At 39.4% G+C, this 17199-nt stretch overlaps 1 protein-coding gene across 6 annotated transcripts in view; it reads left to right on the top strand.

Moving 5' to 3' along the window:
* LOC5576177 (SCY1-like protein 2) overlaps positions 1–17199 on the top strand; it is a 427894-nt gene that overhangs the window by 337265 nt on the left and 73430 nt on the right. For 4 of the 6 annotated variants that reach the window (XM_021842931.1, XM_021842932.1, XM_021842930.1 and 1 more), the window contains 2 exons: positions 1887–1904; positions 13613–13762. In XM_021842931.1, coding sequence (XP_021698623.1) covers positions 1887–1904; positions 13613–13762 — 168 coding nt within the window. The remainder of the gene's footprint in view (positions 1–1886; positions 1905–13612; positions 13763–17199) is intronic. The other 2 variants (XM_021842934.1, XM_021842933.1) reach the window with 1 other exon arrangement.

Here is a 17199-nt window from a genome sequence, read left to right as displayed (position 1 = left end):
CTGTTCTTAGAAAAAAATTTTTATCAAAAATTTCTCCATCATGAAACTTTGTCCCAAACATCTGTACTATCAAGATTCTATGGTGAAAGTTTAAAAATATTAAAAATGGGTTTGTTATGTAATTCAAAACTTAAATTTTATTTTTGAATGTTTCATGAAAACATTGAATATATTTTCAGTGTATATTTTTTTCTTATAGTCCAAACGGTTCATTACAACTTCTTCCTAGATCATTTTTCTCTAAAATCAACAATTTCAGAGTTAGAATTTTTCAAGTTAATTGCATTCAAAAATTCAGAGGCCTTTTCAAAAGTTACTCATGAGTAAAAAAGATCATTTTTTCTATGGAAAACTCTTCACTCAACTGAATGGAATTCCTCTCTATTGGTTTTGGATGGATGATGTACCCTCAAGCCACCTAATTGACTCTAATTCAGACCGATTAAGAGATTTTGGGCTTTTATGAAGAATTCGCTAAAGGCGAATGGCAATTTCGTCAAAAAAACATCGACGAAATGCAAACTAAATAGAAAAGACTTGCCAAAAACAATGTATGAGAAAACTGTAAACCATGTTCCGGGAAAAAGTCCATTTTTTTTTTTTTTTTTTTTTTTTTTTTGAAATAAGGTTGAATATAGTTTTAACATTTTTCCTCTGAAGAGTTAATGCTGATTTTGTTGAATCGTATCAAAATTATGCCAAATAGTGTATGTTCCAATTCTAACTCTAACTCCACAACTAAGCCTCAAATTTATGCAGTTCAAGCAGAAAAAAAATCAAACAGTTGGAACTTGGAGAAAAAAACGAACAGTTGGAGCGGGAAAAACAACGATTTTCCACATTCCAGATAATCTAATTTGAAGCATTTGAAGTTTTACGCCTTCGCTCAGCGTTCATATGATATTGATTCGTTAAGTATCATGCGTCTCCTTGATTCTATTCCTACGTGCAAGAGAAAAAAGGAGCGCAGCGTACTCCAGTCAGAAATCAAAGCGGAAAATTTTGGCGGGAATTTTATCACATAGCAAAACCGATTTGTCTACTAGAGTTTCCACTAACAATTTAATTTCAACATTTTTCAATTATTTATTACAACGCGATAATTTCAATTTTATATTAATTAAAAATGGTGTCAGTTAGTCTGAATGATAATATCTATACCCAAAACGTGAAATCCTTTTTTAAATTGCTGCATATCTGGCGGAAAATTACACCATTTGCTTAGTTGCGGTATATTTCCCTCTTTCCCATACTCAGCTGCCTGTGTATCCTTGTCCTTGTAATTCTACTGTGTAAAAGTCCTTGTAATTCTACTGCTGTTAGTCTTGGGACAGACACCGAATAATTGTTACCTACAACTTTTATAATTAGGAATAGAAAAACAGAGATATGTTAATTAATTATAGTAATCCTGCAAACATATCACAAAAATCGGTTCATAAACATTTTAGATCATATAACTCCTTTCAAGGTTGACATTCTACATAGAAAATGAAGTAGTTGCCATTGCCTTGACTAATACCTTTGGCAATCAATTTGCGTATGTTAGATAAAAGAATGCTCGAAGTTGATTCTTGAAAATTAGAGAGTTAAAACAATTCAAAAATTCTATCTTAATCACATAAATAACAAAAAAAACTCATATAAGCACTGTTTCTATTGATTGTTGGACATACAATATAAATTTGTTGTCAGCCTGTTATGCACAAAACTCATCCATTATCATGAACTGGATCTTCATGCCGATTCCACCACATAGTCTCATCGAAAATGTTATCACCGTACCTCTTCTGTTTGCTTTTGCCGTTCCATCCCCGTAGTTTGTAGTAAGAACATCTCTCATCATCATATGAACGTAAACATGAGTTTTTCTCTACTTCATATAGCTTTCACGGAGCATGATCGTGAGTACTCTGTCTCCCTCTGCCTTCCGTTCCATTTGCCCCGTCCATTAGATTCGATCCAATCCTAGTTTTATTCCTTTGGGAAAAGGAACAACTTTTCCGGCTTATTCCTTCAAGGTTCTTCCTCGCAGAATAGGTTAAATTTCATAACTCTTAAGAAAGTTTGTTTTTCCGAGCGTCAAATTATTATGCCAATACTTGATTTTGTTTCACAAAACTTTAAAAATAAATTCAATTGAATTGAGTTTGACAAAAAGATTCAGAATCGAAAACATCAACAAATTCAAAATTCACACGTCAACAAAATCAGTTCTTCGTGTGTACTTTAGCAACTAACATCTTCTCTATAATTCAAACCTTGATGAATTGTACTCTACATTCTATAAGTTTTCAATATTTTATCGGTCGATAACTCATTTGGATTCATAACTTGACAAAACTATTTCAAATTGAGTTTGCTCTATGCTGAACATGTTCCAATTGTTCCAATCTTTCTCAAACTGGAAAAGATACTCCACATCATTTTGTTCAACAAACAATCACCCTTTTCTTTATCTTCCCATCCCACAACCCTCAAAACTGAATTGTGTAGACTCAACACTAGAGCGTAAGTTTTCCTATTTGATTTCTTTTTCTTTCATTCCGTGTAGGGGATTTGTGTCAATTTAAATCAAATGCGTTCTTATGAAAACAAAGATTTTCATATTAGTAGTCCAGTTGCTTGCTATTTGTTTATTGTAGTTGAGATTAGGAATCTAGCATTATGATTATGACGATAGCAAACCCCAAAATCTAAAAAAAAATCTTTTGAAATGATCTACAAACAAAATAATAACAATAGGCCTGTTTATTTTTGACGAACAAGTCATTCCAGAGTAACGTAAATTTTCAATTCTGAAATTTTCTGAAATCTTCATTAATCCTAAATAAACACAACAAAAAAACAAATATTCAAATAATTCTGGAAATTTTATTTGCTAATTGCTTTCGGTGCGTTGGGATCAAACCCAAGGGCGCCCACTTCAATCCCTGTCAGTTCCCAGCTACATGTGTGAGCCCGTCATCAGCTTGAACGAGAAAGTTTTCCGGGCATCGATAAGTTAATATAAATATTTGAAAGAGTGAGACAAAGACCGAGCGAAGCAGAGAGAAAGGAGTAGGGAAAACTTGCAGTTATCCTCGTTTATTTGAGTTTTATTATTTTCTTACAGCTTTCCGCAAAAAACCCATCAACTAACTGTTGATATCGATAGAAGCTGTCATGTGGTATGGAGACAGAAGTTGTATGATATGTTAGCGTACTACTATAATACATATCGTGGAATGAGTTACTGCTAGCAGTTTCAGTTGCTCGATCATATCCTATCTTTTCTCGTTATTTCACTGTCTGTTCTAGTTGACTTTTATTTTACGTTCGTTCGAGAATGACGCTTCGTTCGAGAAAAGTTTGTTCGTTGCGAGTTTTAATGAGTAATTACATCATCAGAGAGTGGGTACGTGTGTGTGTGTGTGTGTGTATGAGCGTGCCTGTGTCTGGCACACATGTAGGTGACAAAACGTTTGGAATTGTTTACACCGTATGTTTGTGGAACTTCTCTCAGAAAAGTTTGCACGGATCTACTCGTTTGCCTTACCACCGGTATGAGTAAAAACAATGGATTTAGTTTTCTTTAAGTGAAAATAATGAACCTACGGTGTAAATATTTCAAACTTTGTGATTGTGAGTGTGCTGTTTGGAAAAGAGGAGACAGAAGAAATAAATATTAAGTTTTGATAATTCTATCATATATAAGTCATCAAATTCGATCGGTCAAGTCAATTTGGTATATATATATATGCACCAATGGGAGAAACGTTCAAAACATTTGCTTTGCAACTTACATTATGATTAAAAACTATACATTGCTAAGGATACTCTTATCATCCTTAATTTTTGTACCTTGATTATTATTTTCATGTAGTCTAATTCAAATTCCGCGTAACAACAAAGATAGGCATGCCTACTCTAGAGATGAAATAATCCTCATCATCATTGTAGTCTCATGAGAAGGGTTATTTTCTGTAATCGGTCCTTTACCTATTAACGCCCATACATTTTTAAATTCATAGTAATCACCTGATTCTTTATGCAGTATTGCAATATGATAAGAGAATGCGATTTTTCCACAAACACATATGGTATGGCGCAATGAAAAGTGACATGATATGTTAAAAACCTAATGTAAACGCTAATAACGTCTTACCATAAATATAAATATCAAAACGAGGCTTGTTTGAAAATTATGCTCATTTCATCAAAGCACATACGCGTACATGCACTACACATACTAGTTTGCACATACAAATATACATACATGTTGTGCCGAAATAAAATTACGACACGGTCTATTGTTTGTTAATCTCAATGGGTAGATAGTTTTTATCGATAGGCCGGACAGAGCGATTATCTGTTCGCGCCAATAAACGATTGAAGTGGATCATTCTCTTTTGCAATGCTATATCTGAAAACTGCAGTTATGGTTAATTTGATTTATTTCCCTTGAATCCGACATACATACACACAAAGCCGCCTCATTAATTTTACGCCAGGATCGTTAGTATAAAATAGTTCCGGGTACATAAAATACTTTAAAAAATCGCAAATATGGTAATATTTCGTCGAAATAAACACCACTGAAGATTCCCAAAGTATTTCCATATTATTTCCACATGACTCTTGAAAGTTACCCACAGTATTCTAGTAGGAATCCAATAGGATTCTCAAAGAATATCAGATTTCCCCAGAATTTCCATCGGAATTTCCCCAGGATTCTCATAAAAACCACAAGGGATTCTCATAGGATTGTCACAATTCCCGCAGTATTTCTACACAATTCCAAGGTTTCACACAAAGTTCTCAGAGAATTCTCATATGGACATGACTCTCATTGGATTCTTACATGATTCTCAAAGTATTTCCACGGCATTTGCTAATACTAACTGTTTTTAACGTAACTCTCACAAGATTTGCTAAACACTCATCGGGTCCTTTCAGCAATTCCTCCGAACATTGACAAGAATCCCTGCTTACCGTAAGAATCACAATGTATTTTTAAACTATTTGTTCACTATTTCCACAACATTTCTCTCTTGGGATTCCCACATTATTACCACTGAAAGTCCAAGATTCTCAAAAGAATCCTAAAATTCCCATTGGAATTCCAGTATCCACAGTGGGAATCCAAATTTACATTGAAAATCCAAGATCCATATTGTAATTCCAGTATCCACACTGGAATCTAAGGATCCGCACTGGAAACTCAAATTCCCCACTGGTATCCCAATATCTACACTGAAATCCTAGGATCCACACCGGATTTTCTAGAATGAACACTAAAGCTCCAGGATTTGGCTTGAAAACCAAGGACTGAACTTCTAATTCCTGAAATTCCAATACATACTGAAATCTCAGGTAACACGCTGGAATTTCACGACCTACGTTGCAATCTCAGGATTTACACTGGAATCTCAATATCCACACCGCAATCCTAGGATCCACATTGGAGTCCCAGGATCTTCACTGACATACAGCAAATCACAATCCAAAGATCCACACTGGAATCCCATAATCCATACTGGAATCACAGGATCCATACTGGCATCAAAGTATCCACACTGGAGTCTCAGGATTTGCACTGAAATACTATAATTCACATTGAGAACTCAGCATCCACACTTGAATCCCAATATTCTTCACACTGGAAACCAAGATTGACACTGTAATCCCAGGCTTGAAAACCCACTGGAATCCCAAGTTCCACACTGGAGTCCCAGGATGCACAATGAATTTCCAGGATCCACACTGGAATCCCAGTATCTACACTGCAATCCCAGGACCCACACTGGAAACGCAGGATCAATACTGGAATCCAAGGATCCACATTGAAAACTCAAAATCCCCAATGGTCCCAAAGCCTTATCTAGGAAGACAAAAATATTTGCGCCTAAACTGTCAGTTTTAAATATATAGTGTCTTCGGAAAAGTTTCTCCATATTTTTCAGAATGTTTTTTCAGCGATGTTAAAATAGGGTAGCCCACGTGGTTTAGGATATCAGAAAATAAACATTTTTGCGATGCATTTAGACCAATACATTGTTCTACAATGTTTTCAAACAATCGATTTGGAGCAACTTTGCAAAAAATGCATATTTCTATCTCTTATGGTTCACGAGTTATGATTTTTTAATACAAATTAGTAACGGTAGTCCTGAAAAATCAGTTTTTTCTCGATAACATTTTATGTGATAATTTCTCGCAAAAACTTTGTTCCTAGCACTTTTAGCACTTTTGCCGAAAAAACTACTTCTCTTATGGTTGCAGAGTGATCAGAGATTTTCTTCAAAAAAAAATGGTTGTTTTCAAATGTCGATATCTCTGAAAGGCGCAAACGGAGTTTAAATCTTTTGACGCCATTAGAAAGATACCTTTACATCCTCGCATAGACATCACGAGCAGATATATGTTGTTAATGTGAATGAATACTTCAACAGGTACGTATCGTTTAAGTATGATTATAAAATTGGTATCCCAATATCCACACTGAAATCCTAGGATCCACAGAACATTCCCACGATTCACCTTGGAAACCAAGGACCTATGTTCCGATCCCAGGTTCAACGCTGAATTCGCAAGATTCACACTTGAATTCCAAGATCCATACTGGAATCCCAAGGTTCACACTAGAGTCCCAGGATCCACACTGGAGTTTCAAGATACACACTGGAGTTACAGGATGCACAATGAGGATCCAAGATCCATATTGGAGTTCAAGGATCTACACTGCAATCCCAGGATGCACACAACAATCCCACGATGCACGCTACCATCTCAAAATCTACACTGGAATACCAAGATCCAAATTGAAATGCCTGGATCCACACTGAAATACCAGAATCCACACAGGAATCTCAACATCTACACTGTAATCCCAGGATCAATACTGAAATTCCATGATCCACACTAGAATACAAGGATTTATATTGGAACACGGGGATCCACACTAGAATTCCACAATCCACATTGGAATCCATACTGAAATCGTAGAACTGACACTGGAATTCCACGATCAACGCTACAATCTATATTGAAACACCAGAATTCACACTGGAACCACAAGATTTTCACTGGAATCCTAGCATCTACACTGGAACACCAGGGTCTTCACTGGAATCCCAGAATGCATACGGGATTCTCAAGATCTATACTAAAATCCTAGAGTCTACACTTTAAATATCATTATTCACTTTGGAATATGAGAATCTACACTGGAATCTTCGCATTCTTGAATTCTAGAATCGATATTTTAGTCCCAGGACGCACACTTGAATACCAAGTTTTACACAGGAATACTTGGATTCACAACTGAATCCCAGAATCCACACTACAATACCAGGATCTACACTGGAAGCCTAAGGGGGTGGGACATTTTGCATAAAGACGTTTCGCATAAGGACGTTTCGCATACGGACGTTTGGCATAATCATAATTATATGCCTTCTTTGAAATGCTACCTGTTCTTATATGAAACTGCTTTATGCGAAACGTCCATTATGCCAAACGTTCGTATGCAAAACGTCCTTATGCGAAACTTCTTTATGCGAAATGGGTCACCCCCCTACGATCCACGCATACTTAACCTTACCAGTCAAGCTGAGGCCCGGGTGGCCTGTGCTGTACGTAGTAGACGTCTCCATTCGCCTCGGTTCATGGTTGCCCGTCGCCAGCCACGTATTATGTGAAGGATCCGCAGATCGTCCTCAACTTGATTGACTCATCTTGCTCGCTACGTACCACGTCGTCTTGTGTTTCCGAGAACCATTTACACCGGGTTGTTATCCGACGTTCTAGTAACATGCCCAGCCTACCACAACCTCTCAATTTTCGCGAAGTGGACGATAGTTGGTTCTACCAGCAGCTGGTGCAGTTCATGGTTCATTCGTCTATTCATACATTCCGTCTTCCATCTGCATTCCACCGTAGATAGTCCGCAACACCTTCCGTTCGAAAACTATAGGGTCTATGTTTCGTGTCCATAGAGGAATACCGGTCTAATCAGCGTCTTGTAGATGGTTAACTTCGTGCAATGGCGAGTTCTGTGGAATCCATAGTAGGTACGATGCGTCTCTGGATTTCTCTGCTGGTGTCGTTGTCAGTGGTCATCCGTAAGTCCAAGCACACGAATTCTTCGACAACCTCGTTTTCATCACCGTCAATATGAACTCGAGATGGGGAGCCCGCCGTGTTCTCTCTTGAGCCTCACGCTATCATGTACTTCGTCTTCGACATATTGATGTTCAGTCCGATTTGCCTAGCTTCAGCTCTTAGTCGGATGTACGTACCCTCAATGTTTCGTGCTACAATATCTATGGCGTCGGCGAATCGAAGTAGCTGAACGGACTTTCTGAACATTGTGCCACTCGTGTCTACACAGCTAAAAAAAATGTTGTAAAATTAAGTTTATTTTGATGCACATATTTGGAGCATCAAAATAAACCTAAATGTCAACGACAAATCCATTATTTTTCAATCGAATTCACTTTAAATTTACACGATCATATAATATTTAACCAGTTTTACATCACATTGAAAATCAAATATTTTTTTCAGTGTATCTCCGCTCTTCTTATCACACCCTCTAACGCAATGTTGAACAGTAAGCACAAAACGCCATCACCTTGCCGTAGCCCTCAGCGAGATTCGAAGGGACTCGAGAATGTATTCCTGATGCTCGGACTACAAAGGACCGGACAAAGGACTACAATCCCTGATGCTCGGACTACATCACTCGTTCCATCGCCGTCGTCATGATCAATCTTGTCAGTTTGTCCGGGAAACCGTATTCGTTCATAACCTGCCAATTCTGATCTCGATCGATCATTGTATCATAGGCCTATTTAAAATCGATAAACAAATAATGTGTGGGTACATTGTATTCGCGGCATTTCTGCAAAACCTGACGGACGGCGAATACCTGGTCTGTTGTTGCTCGTTCGCCCATAAATCCTGCCTGATATTGCCCAACATTGAGACATTAAATTTGAGAGAGTACCTTGTAGGCGGCGCCCAAAATTATGATCACACGATAATTGGCGCAATCCAACTTGTCGCCCTTTTTGTAGATGGGACACACGACACGTTCCATGCACTCCTCCGGTAATACTTCCTCCTCCCAAATCCTGGAAATAAACCAGTGCAGCAATCTTGCCAATTTATCACCACCATATTTTAGCAGCTTGCTCGGTAGTTGGTCTACTCCAGCAGCTATGTTGTTTTTCAACCAATATCCGTTTCAACTTCTTGGAGATCTGGAGGCGGAAGTCTTTCGTCCTCCGCGCGTTCTCCCAAAGCTATTTCCGTGCTACCTATGATGCTGGCCACATCATCATTAAGGTGCTCGTCGTAGTGCTGTCGTCACCTTTCGAGCATCTCACGTTCGTTCGTTGCACTTGTCGGCTTGTGGTACAAAGCCTTTGCGCGAACGGTTAAGCTTCTCGTAAAACTTCCGTGTGTCTTAAGCGCGGAACAGCTTTGCGATCTCGTTGTTCTTTATGGTGCTTCTTTCTGTTTATACCGCGCTTCGTTCGCTCTCGTGCGGTGTTGCAGCATTTTCGCCCATGTTGCATACTTCTCATTCTTCAACTGCTCGGATTCACCGTCGTACCAGTCGTTTTTCTGATTCGGGGCCACTGGTCCTAGTGCTGCTGTTGCGGTGCTACCTATGGCGGATCTTATGTGTCTCCAGCCATCTTCAAGAGTGGTGGCGCCAAGCTGCTCTTCCGTTGGTAGGGCCGCTTACAACTGCTGTGCGTATTCTTGGGCCACTCCTGAGTCCCAAAGCCGCGGCGTTCGGCTTCGACGCGAGTTGGTCACCGTCGAGAGTTTTGAGAGCATACAAACAGCAACTAGGTAATGATCCGAATTGCTATATGTGCGAACATTGATGTTGTCGGAGAAAAAAATGTCCATCGATTAGGTTTTCGGTTTGATGATCAGGAGATCTCCAGGTGGCCTTATGGATATCTTTGCAGGGGAAGAAGGTGCTTCGGACTACCATACCACGAGAGGCTGCAAAGTTGACGTATCGTTGGCCGTTGTCGTTAGATACGGCGTGCAGACTGTTTCACCCGATCACCGGTCTGTACATCTCCTCTCGTCCTACCTATGCGTTCATGCCGCTAACAACGATTTTCACGTCACGCGGCGAGCATCCGTCATATATCTGCTACTGCTCCAGCTGCGCCTAAAACGTCTTCTTCTCGTCGTCAGCTCGCCCTTCGAGTGTACGTTAATGATGCTATAGTTGAAAAACAGCCTTCTATCCTCATCTTGCGTTGATCGGCTGCCACCCGATAACGCGTTGTCGCATCTTACCCAACACTATGAAGCCAGTTCCTAGCTCATTTGTGGTGCCACAGCTTTGGTAGAAAGTAATGGCTCGATGCCCACTTTTCCACACCTTCTGACTTAAGAAGGACAACAGTGCCCAGGCTGCACTACTAGCTAAGTACATCAGTACACAACCCTTAGCTGGCGATCTTTGTCATCGTTTGACCCGTGGAAGCGTGAGGTAGGAACTTGTGAGAACCAGAGATGTGTTAAACGCTTCTTCCTAGTTGTCGACTCACCGTTTTGCAGCCCTACGGTCCACGCTACAATCCCTGAATTTACACTGGAATCCCAGTATCCACACTGGACAGTGAACATCCACAATGCACACTGAAATCCCAAGATCCATTCTATAATCCAAAAATTTACATTGTTATCATAGGATCATCACTGAAATTCCAGAATCCACGCTGAAATCTCAGGATTCACACTATAATCTCAAGATCCACACTAGAACAAAGTACATTCTAGTTGGTGGAACTGAGCGCGACAGGGGCCGCCTAGGAAGCAGTGTTACGATAGACGGGGACAGTCTTGGGAACTGTGACCACAATTCACCACAGTTCATCGATTCTGCCATTCCACCAAAACACAAAGCAGCAGCAGCATCAATACCATCAGGCGTTGCGCTGCCAACGGTTCACACACTGCTTGACTGTTTTTGTCTCTCCACTATGACCATTTTCGGGCAGCCATTCCAAGCTGAATGATTGAAAAAAGTGTTAAATCATTCAATCGCTAATATTTTGCTTGTGTTTTCAACTAATTGAAATCTATTAGCTCTAACAGAAAGACCACAATCATTCCGTTACGAAACATATAAACAAGTTCAATTTCATACTGCCTTTATCGAGCAAAAATGCAAAACCCCGAAAACCGCAAAAATCGTGTCACCACTGTGCTCGAGTCATTTCGCATTCGGGGTTGAAAAACGTTAGGAAGAAGAAGATTACATTTTTGAAGAGCCGTGACATTTTTTTGTTTTGAACCGTCATGGTTTGCTTTGGATTTTGATGGTCGTGTAGAAAGATGTAAATGTAGAGGCGGTAAATGTTTGCTCCAGTACCTTTCTCATCCCTGGACGGGGATACCTTCGAGGTGGTGGACGAGTTCGTTTACCTCGGATCCTTGTTGACGGCTGACAACAATGTTAGTCGGGAAATACAAAGGTGCATCATCAGCGGAAGTTGGGCCTACTATGGGCTCCAGAAGAAACTGCGGTCAAGAAAGATTCACCCCCGCACCAAATGCACGATGTACAAAACGCTCATAAGACCGGTAGTCCTCTATGGGCATGAGGCGTGGACTATGCTCGAGGAGGACTTGCAAGCTCTTGGGGTTTTCAAACGCCGAGTGCTAAGGACGATCTTCGGCGGCGTGCAGGAGAACGGCGTGTGGCGGCGAAGAATGAACCACGAGCTCGCTCAACTCTTCGGCGAACCCAGTATCGTGAAGGTAGCTAAAGCTGGAAGGATACGCTGGGCAGGGCATGTTGCAAGAATGCCGGACAACAACCCTGTAAAGATGGTGTTCGCTACGAATCCGGTTGGAACAAGAAGGCGTGGGGCGCAGCGAGCTAGGTGGATTGACCAGGTGCACCAGGACCTGGAGAGCGTGGGTCACAGTCGAGGATGGAGAGAAGCGGCCATGAACCGAGTAAATTGGCGAAATATTGTTGGCGAGGCTTTATCAAGATAATTGATGTAAAGCCAAATAAGTAAGTAAGTATCCACACTAGAATCCCACTATCTACACGGGAATCCCAAGATTCACACTGGAATACCAGCTGCCACACTGGAATCCCAATATTTGCACTGGAATCCAAGGATGAACACTGAAATATCAAGATTCACACTGTCACCCAACGATCCGAATCCACTCTAAAATCCTATGACCTATACTACAAAACCTGGATTCACACAATTCTACGATCCATTTTACAATCCCACGTTTCACAATGGAGTTCCTGGACCCACACTAGAATCCTAGAATCCCAAATTCCACGCTGAAGTTCTGCGATCTATACACTGAAATCCTACGATTTACACTACAGTATCAATATCCACAAGGCATCAAAGGATTCACACTGAAATGCTACAATCCACACTACAATCCTAAAATCCACACTGGAATCAAAAGATTCAAACTGGAATCTCAAAATCTGCACTGGATTGACGCTCATTGTAATATAAGACGGACGTAGTGATGCCGACAAGAGCTGACAAAGCAGCTTAAAAAACATATTGTTTGCTAACAGCGCAACCTAATAGAAGAAATCTGAATTTAAAATAACATGTCATTGGTCTGCCCTTGAGCTCTTAAACAACTTTGCCGAACAGATCATTAAATAAAAATACCTGTATTCATAAAAGTACCTGATCTCAAAATAGACCACTGGGCGTTAATGGGTAAAGTCGGCTGCCAGTGGATAGCCGTCAATTACAATAGTATCAGAACTCGGAAATTAATGAACATTTTGTTTTGCTGTCAACTTCCAATGACGAATCTGAAAATCTCCATCAATAGAAATGAGCGTCTGATCAACGCAAAAATAGGACGCTTGAACAAATTCTTATTTTTCCCCAAAAATTCAGGAAACTCTGAATATAACCGAGAATTGTATGAAAAGTGTAAAGAAGGGTGATTCATATTTATAAAACTGCAAAAATCTCAAAGCATACTTCACATGTGATCAATTGGACTCACAGAAACTACTGGGAAAACTTGAGCGAAATCCATCATAACTAAAGAATCTTAAAAATCTAAAAACCTTAGTAAAGATAGTTAAGCTTGAAGTTTGTACGAAGAAATCCCTTAAATAAACTGCCGTCCAAAAGTTTGGGGCCACCCAAAAAAATGTACAAAAGTATGTTGTCTATACCTCTGAGATTACACGCCTCATTGACACTATCTATGGCTCATTCGAAAGGCAATGAGTTAATATAACTTCGTAGGTATTCGAGAGGGTAAGGAGCAAAAAGGTGTGAGAGTCAAAATCTGCTTTTGAAAATGGTGAGTTTGAACTTTGTTCAGCCAATTTTTCATTCCATACAATTTGTATGATGACCGATAAGTTTTGTCATCACGAAACATTGAAAAACCGGATTGACTTGACCATCGAAAAAATATTCATTTAATTCATTCCAGGTAACCAGAAAATAACGATCAATCCAACTAAAGCAATTTTTCTCTTTCTCCCATCTCTGTGTTTCCGTGTGTGTGTTCGTCCTGTGCTCGTTTCTTTGTGTTTTTCTCTTGTTTCTTTCTCGTTTCTCCTCAACAGGGCGGCTCGATGCCAAATACGTCAAGCAGCGTGCCGTTTTTGCTCTCGTCCAGCATGCAGTCGATCCGTAGCCGCCGAACCTCGACGGTACTCACTTCCGGCCCGCTCGGGTCCGGATCGGGTCTGCTACAGCAGCTCGGTTCCGGCATGGTAAGACAACTGACTGGTTACGGTGGTGGCTCCGGTGCCGCAAGTCCGGTTCAACAGTCTATTTTCAATGGAAATTCTAGTAGTCAAACTCGAAACAATTATGTACGAAAGTGTCCGTCACTTAATATTACATTCAGTGGTTAAATTTTCCTTAACTAAGTAATTTTAAGCTATAAGGTGTTCAACTTCCTCTTCCGACTATACATTCACTTCAGAACGCTTTACACTCTCTTTTTAACGAACTTTTATTCCGACTGTACTTTTTTCTCAACATTCTATCTGTTATAGTGTTGAAACTAGTCTTGTGGTTTCGTTGTAGAGATCTAGTCGATAATGAACACAGTGTGATATCTTTCTTATCTATATAATCTGTACATTCGCACCAGCTTTCAAGTCACTCACTCATGCCTTAGGCCCATGAGGCCACTCAACGTAACACATACACGCTATATGTGAATCGCTTGACTTAGAAAATATGCACATCCACTTCAACCCTGTTTCTCATTGTAAGCACCTCATAAAATCACTTTCATCCCTTCCGTCTTCCAAGTGTCTCTTCTACATATGTACAATGTCATCCCTGTCAAAATACAATCTATATTCGCTTAGCTATTTTAGAAATAAGATATAAGACCGAAGGATTACTATATGGTCGATCCCGGGCAGAGGTCGAAAGTGTTTTTCCTTCTAGTTAGCAATCGTCCGTAGCAGCTAGGTCTGTCCATTAGCAGTAGAAAGTTTGGAAACCAGTTTGTAACTCGTTAAAAAACCCCAGTTTTCCAATGTGAGTCACGTAAGTACACTAAAAACCTCTCGCAGTGACGATTTCTTCATAAATCGTCCGTAGATAAGTGAAATCACGAATACATGAAGGTTAAATGTTAATATTATCGGTTCCACCATTTTACATGTGATACTCGTAAATCTTGAATAAGCGAAACGTGTATAGAAAAGCAAATAACTCACACCCTCAAAAGTTTCCCAAACGGCGCTCGTCGTTGCAAAACGTGTAATGCATAATAAGATAAGGAAAGCCAGCAATGGAAACTGTTGCCCTCAAAAAGCGAAAAGGAAACAGAACTGTTTACGAAGACATAGACGACACGTCAAGATGATTATGTACGTACAGGTTGATAAACTGATAGAATGCCGCACGCGTTTCAAATGGAGGGCTACGACACTCGGTCGGACGAATAACAGTCGAAACCGTATTTGCTTGAATGCGCATTTTCTGCTTGAATGAATTCAACGAACTAAAGTTAAAAGTTAATCGACCAGATTACAAATTAATGAGTCATAGTCAACAAGGTAACAATAGGTTCAACTATTATTTATTAAAAAAGCCTGCATGCAATTTTAATCCTCGATAAAATTTCTTCAATCGAATACCTTTCGTTCGGACAGATTACGACCAATTTATGCTAAAGCCGTCATCACAGTACTCTCTAGATCGTATTTATTAGCAAATATCCTCAAAATCAGTGCGGACCAGTCGTTTTCTAAGCTGTATTTTTAGGCAAAATTCATACAAGGGTTTGTTTTTAAGTTACGCCCGAAAAACAAAGATATTTAAATGATTACTAACTAACCGTAATTATCAGAATAAATAAACCTACCAACCAAACTTGATTCAAAGATGATTTATTTAGTCATTTGTAACCTTTAATTCCTAATGAGAAGACCAACAAAATTGCGCCTTTTTTATGTGACTCTCCCAAAGCGATACCGTAATCCGGGGTAATATTGATCAGTTCTTTAGATTTTTTTTTAAATTTCATTTGGAAAGTCAAGTATAGCAAGTTTTATATTTTTAAAACAAGTACTGGCACCTATTGCTCGTGACTATATACTGTAATTTGTTTTCTGAAAGATTTGAGCATGTTTAAATAAATGTTTTATGAGATTTTTTGATTTTGCTGATATGGGGCAACATTGATCACTCAAGTAAACAATGATCGGTATTATTGAAAATGACGTTACATACTAAAATCATGGCCCCTAAAACCGAATATGAAGACCCAACTCTTACATAAGCATGAGCAATTGAGCTCATTGAGCATAGATGACCTACAATTTGTAGTTGCTACTCCGTGATTGACCAGAACAATCGAAGTTGCACAGAGATTTAATGAAAGGGGCTTGGGATTAGCTAACCAATCTTCAATGTGCACAAATCGAGAGCTCAAATTTTAAAAGTCAATAACGGCGCCGGCCACGTCCTTACGGTCATCGGGGAAGGGAAGGAATGTTAGTTCGACAACCGTTGTTACTAAAGATCGAGATCATCTCTGCATTTCCACAGTTGTCATGGAAATAATATTGGGTTAATAGGATAAGGTAAAGATCTGGGAGTCACCAGTGGTTGGATCCATGATATAATCACGCCTAATCGGATTCACGATATAATTCGAAAATCGCGTTATACGCTGAACAAGTGTTCATCACTCGCCCACGCAAGAGCAAGTGACGCGATCTATAGATCAAACACTACTAACGATCCGCGGCGCTGTTCCATTTCACTACTCGACCGACACGTGACATGTTTGATCCTACCCTCATCGTCCGCCCCCGCAGGAACAAGCGTCATGGTCGAAGGATCAAACAGAACTCAACATGAAGACCAAATTCTTACAAGTTATTTACTTTTTAATTGTTTTTGTTTTATGGCTGTAGCGGCCATGCGTCTGAAAGGTAAAGGGAGTCTATAGAAGCAAATGATGTAAACGAATAGGTGCATAGGCGTCGCAAGGGAGCGACAAGATTGATTTTTTTTTTTAATTAGGTGGTTAAAATTGAGCAATCTATTTTAAAGTCAGTAAGCATCGAAGCGACCTGCATTTTGCCTAACTTCTCTACTGGAAAAGGGTTTGCTCAAAGTTTTGAGCTTTGCTACTAACACAAGCAAAATAAAGGAGGCTTCAATGTGCTCTTATACTGACGGCAATCAACCGAACGGTTCTATCGATCGATGACTGATATTGGGAATTTACATTTTAAGTTATTTAAAAAAAAAAAACATCTTAAACCACGATATACGCCTACAGACAGGCAATTTCTAAAGGAAATTTTGCAATCTTCATAGGAATTCGTCATTGATGCTGAAATAAAAACATTTTTGAAAAATTTTGCCAGCGGAATCGTTTTGAGCAATGCCATTTTTAGTAAAAGCCACATTTTCCTTGCTTACATCATTATCAGAAATCATATGAGACATGAATGTTGGGTAGTGGCATCCATAATCATGAAAATCATTGTTTCAGAAAGTTGAAAAATATACGGATGAACGAAATTCATTTTAAAAAAAAGCTTACATTTTATATATGAAAAAGAAGCACCATTTATGCATTGAAAATGTTCCATCGATAAATGATGATTCGAACTTTTTACTAGGAAAGAAATTCCGATTAATGTTACCCCGCTGATCAATGTTGCCCCGG

The sequence above is a fragment of the Aedes aegypti genome, chromosome 2, assembly GCF_002204515.2.
Source record: "Aedes aegypti strain LVP_AGWG chromosome 2, AaegL5.0 Primary Assembly, whole genome shotgun sequence".
NCBI classification, from domain to species: Eukaryota; Metazoa; Arthropoda; class Insecta; order Diptera; family Culicidae; genus Aedes; species Aedes aegypti.
Note: the sequence above shows the minus strand (reverse complement) of the source record. Positions and strands in the feature narration are given on the sequence as shown.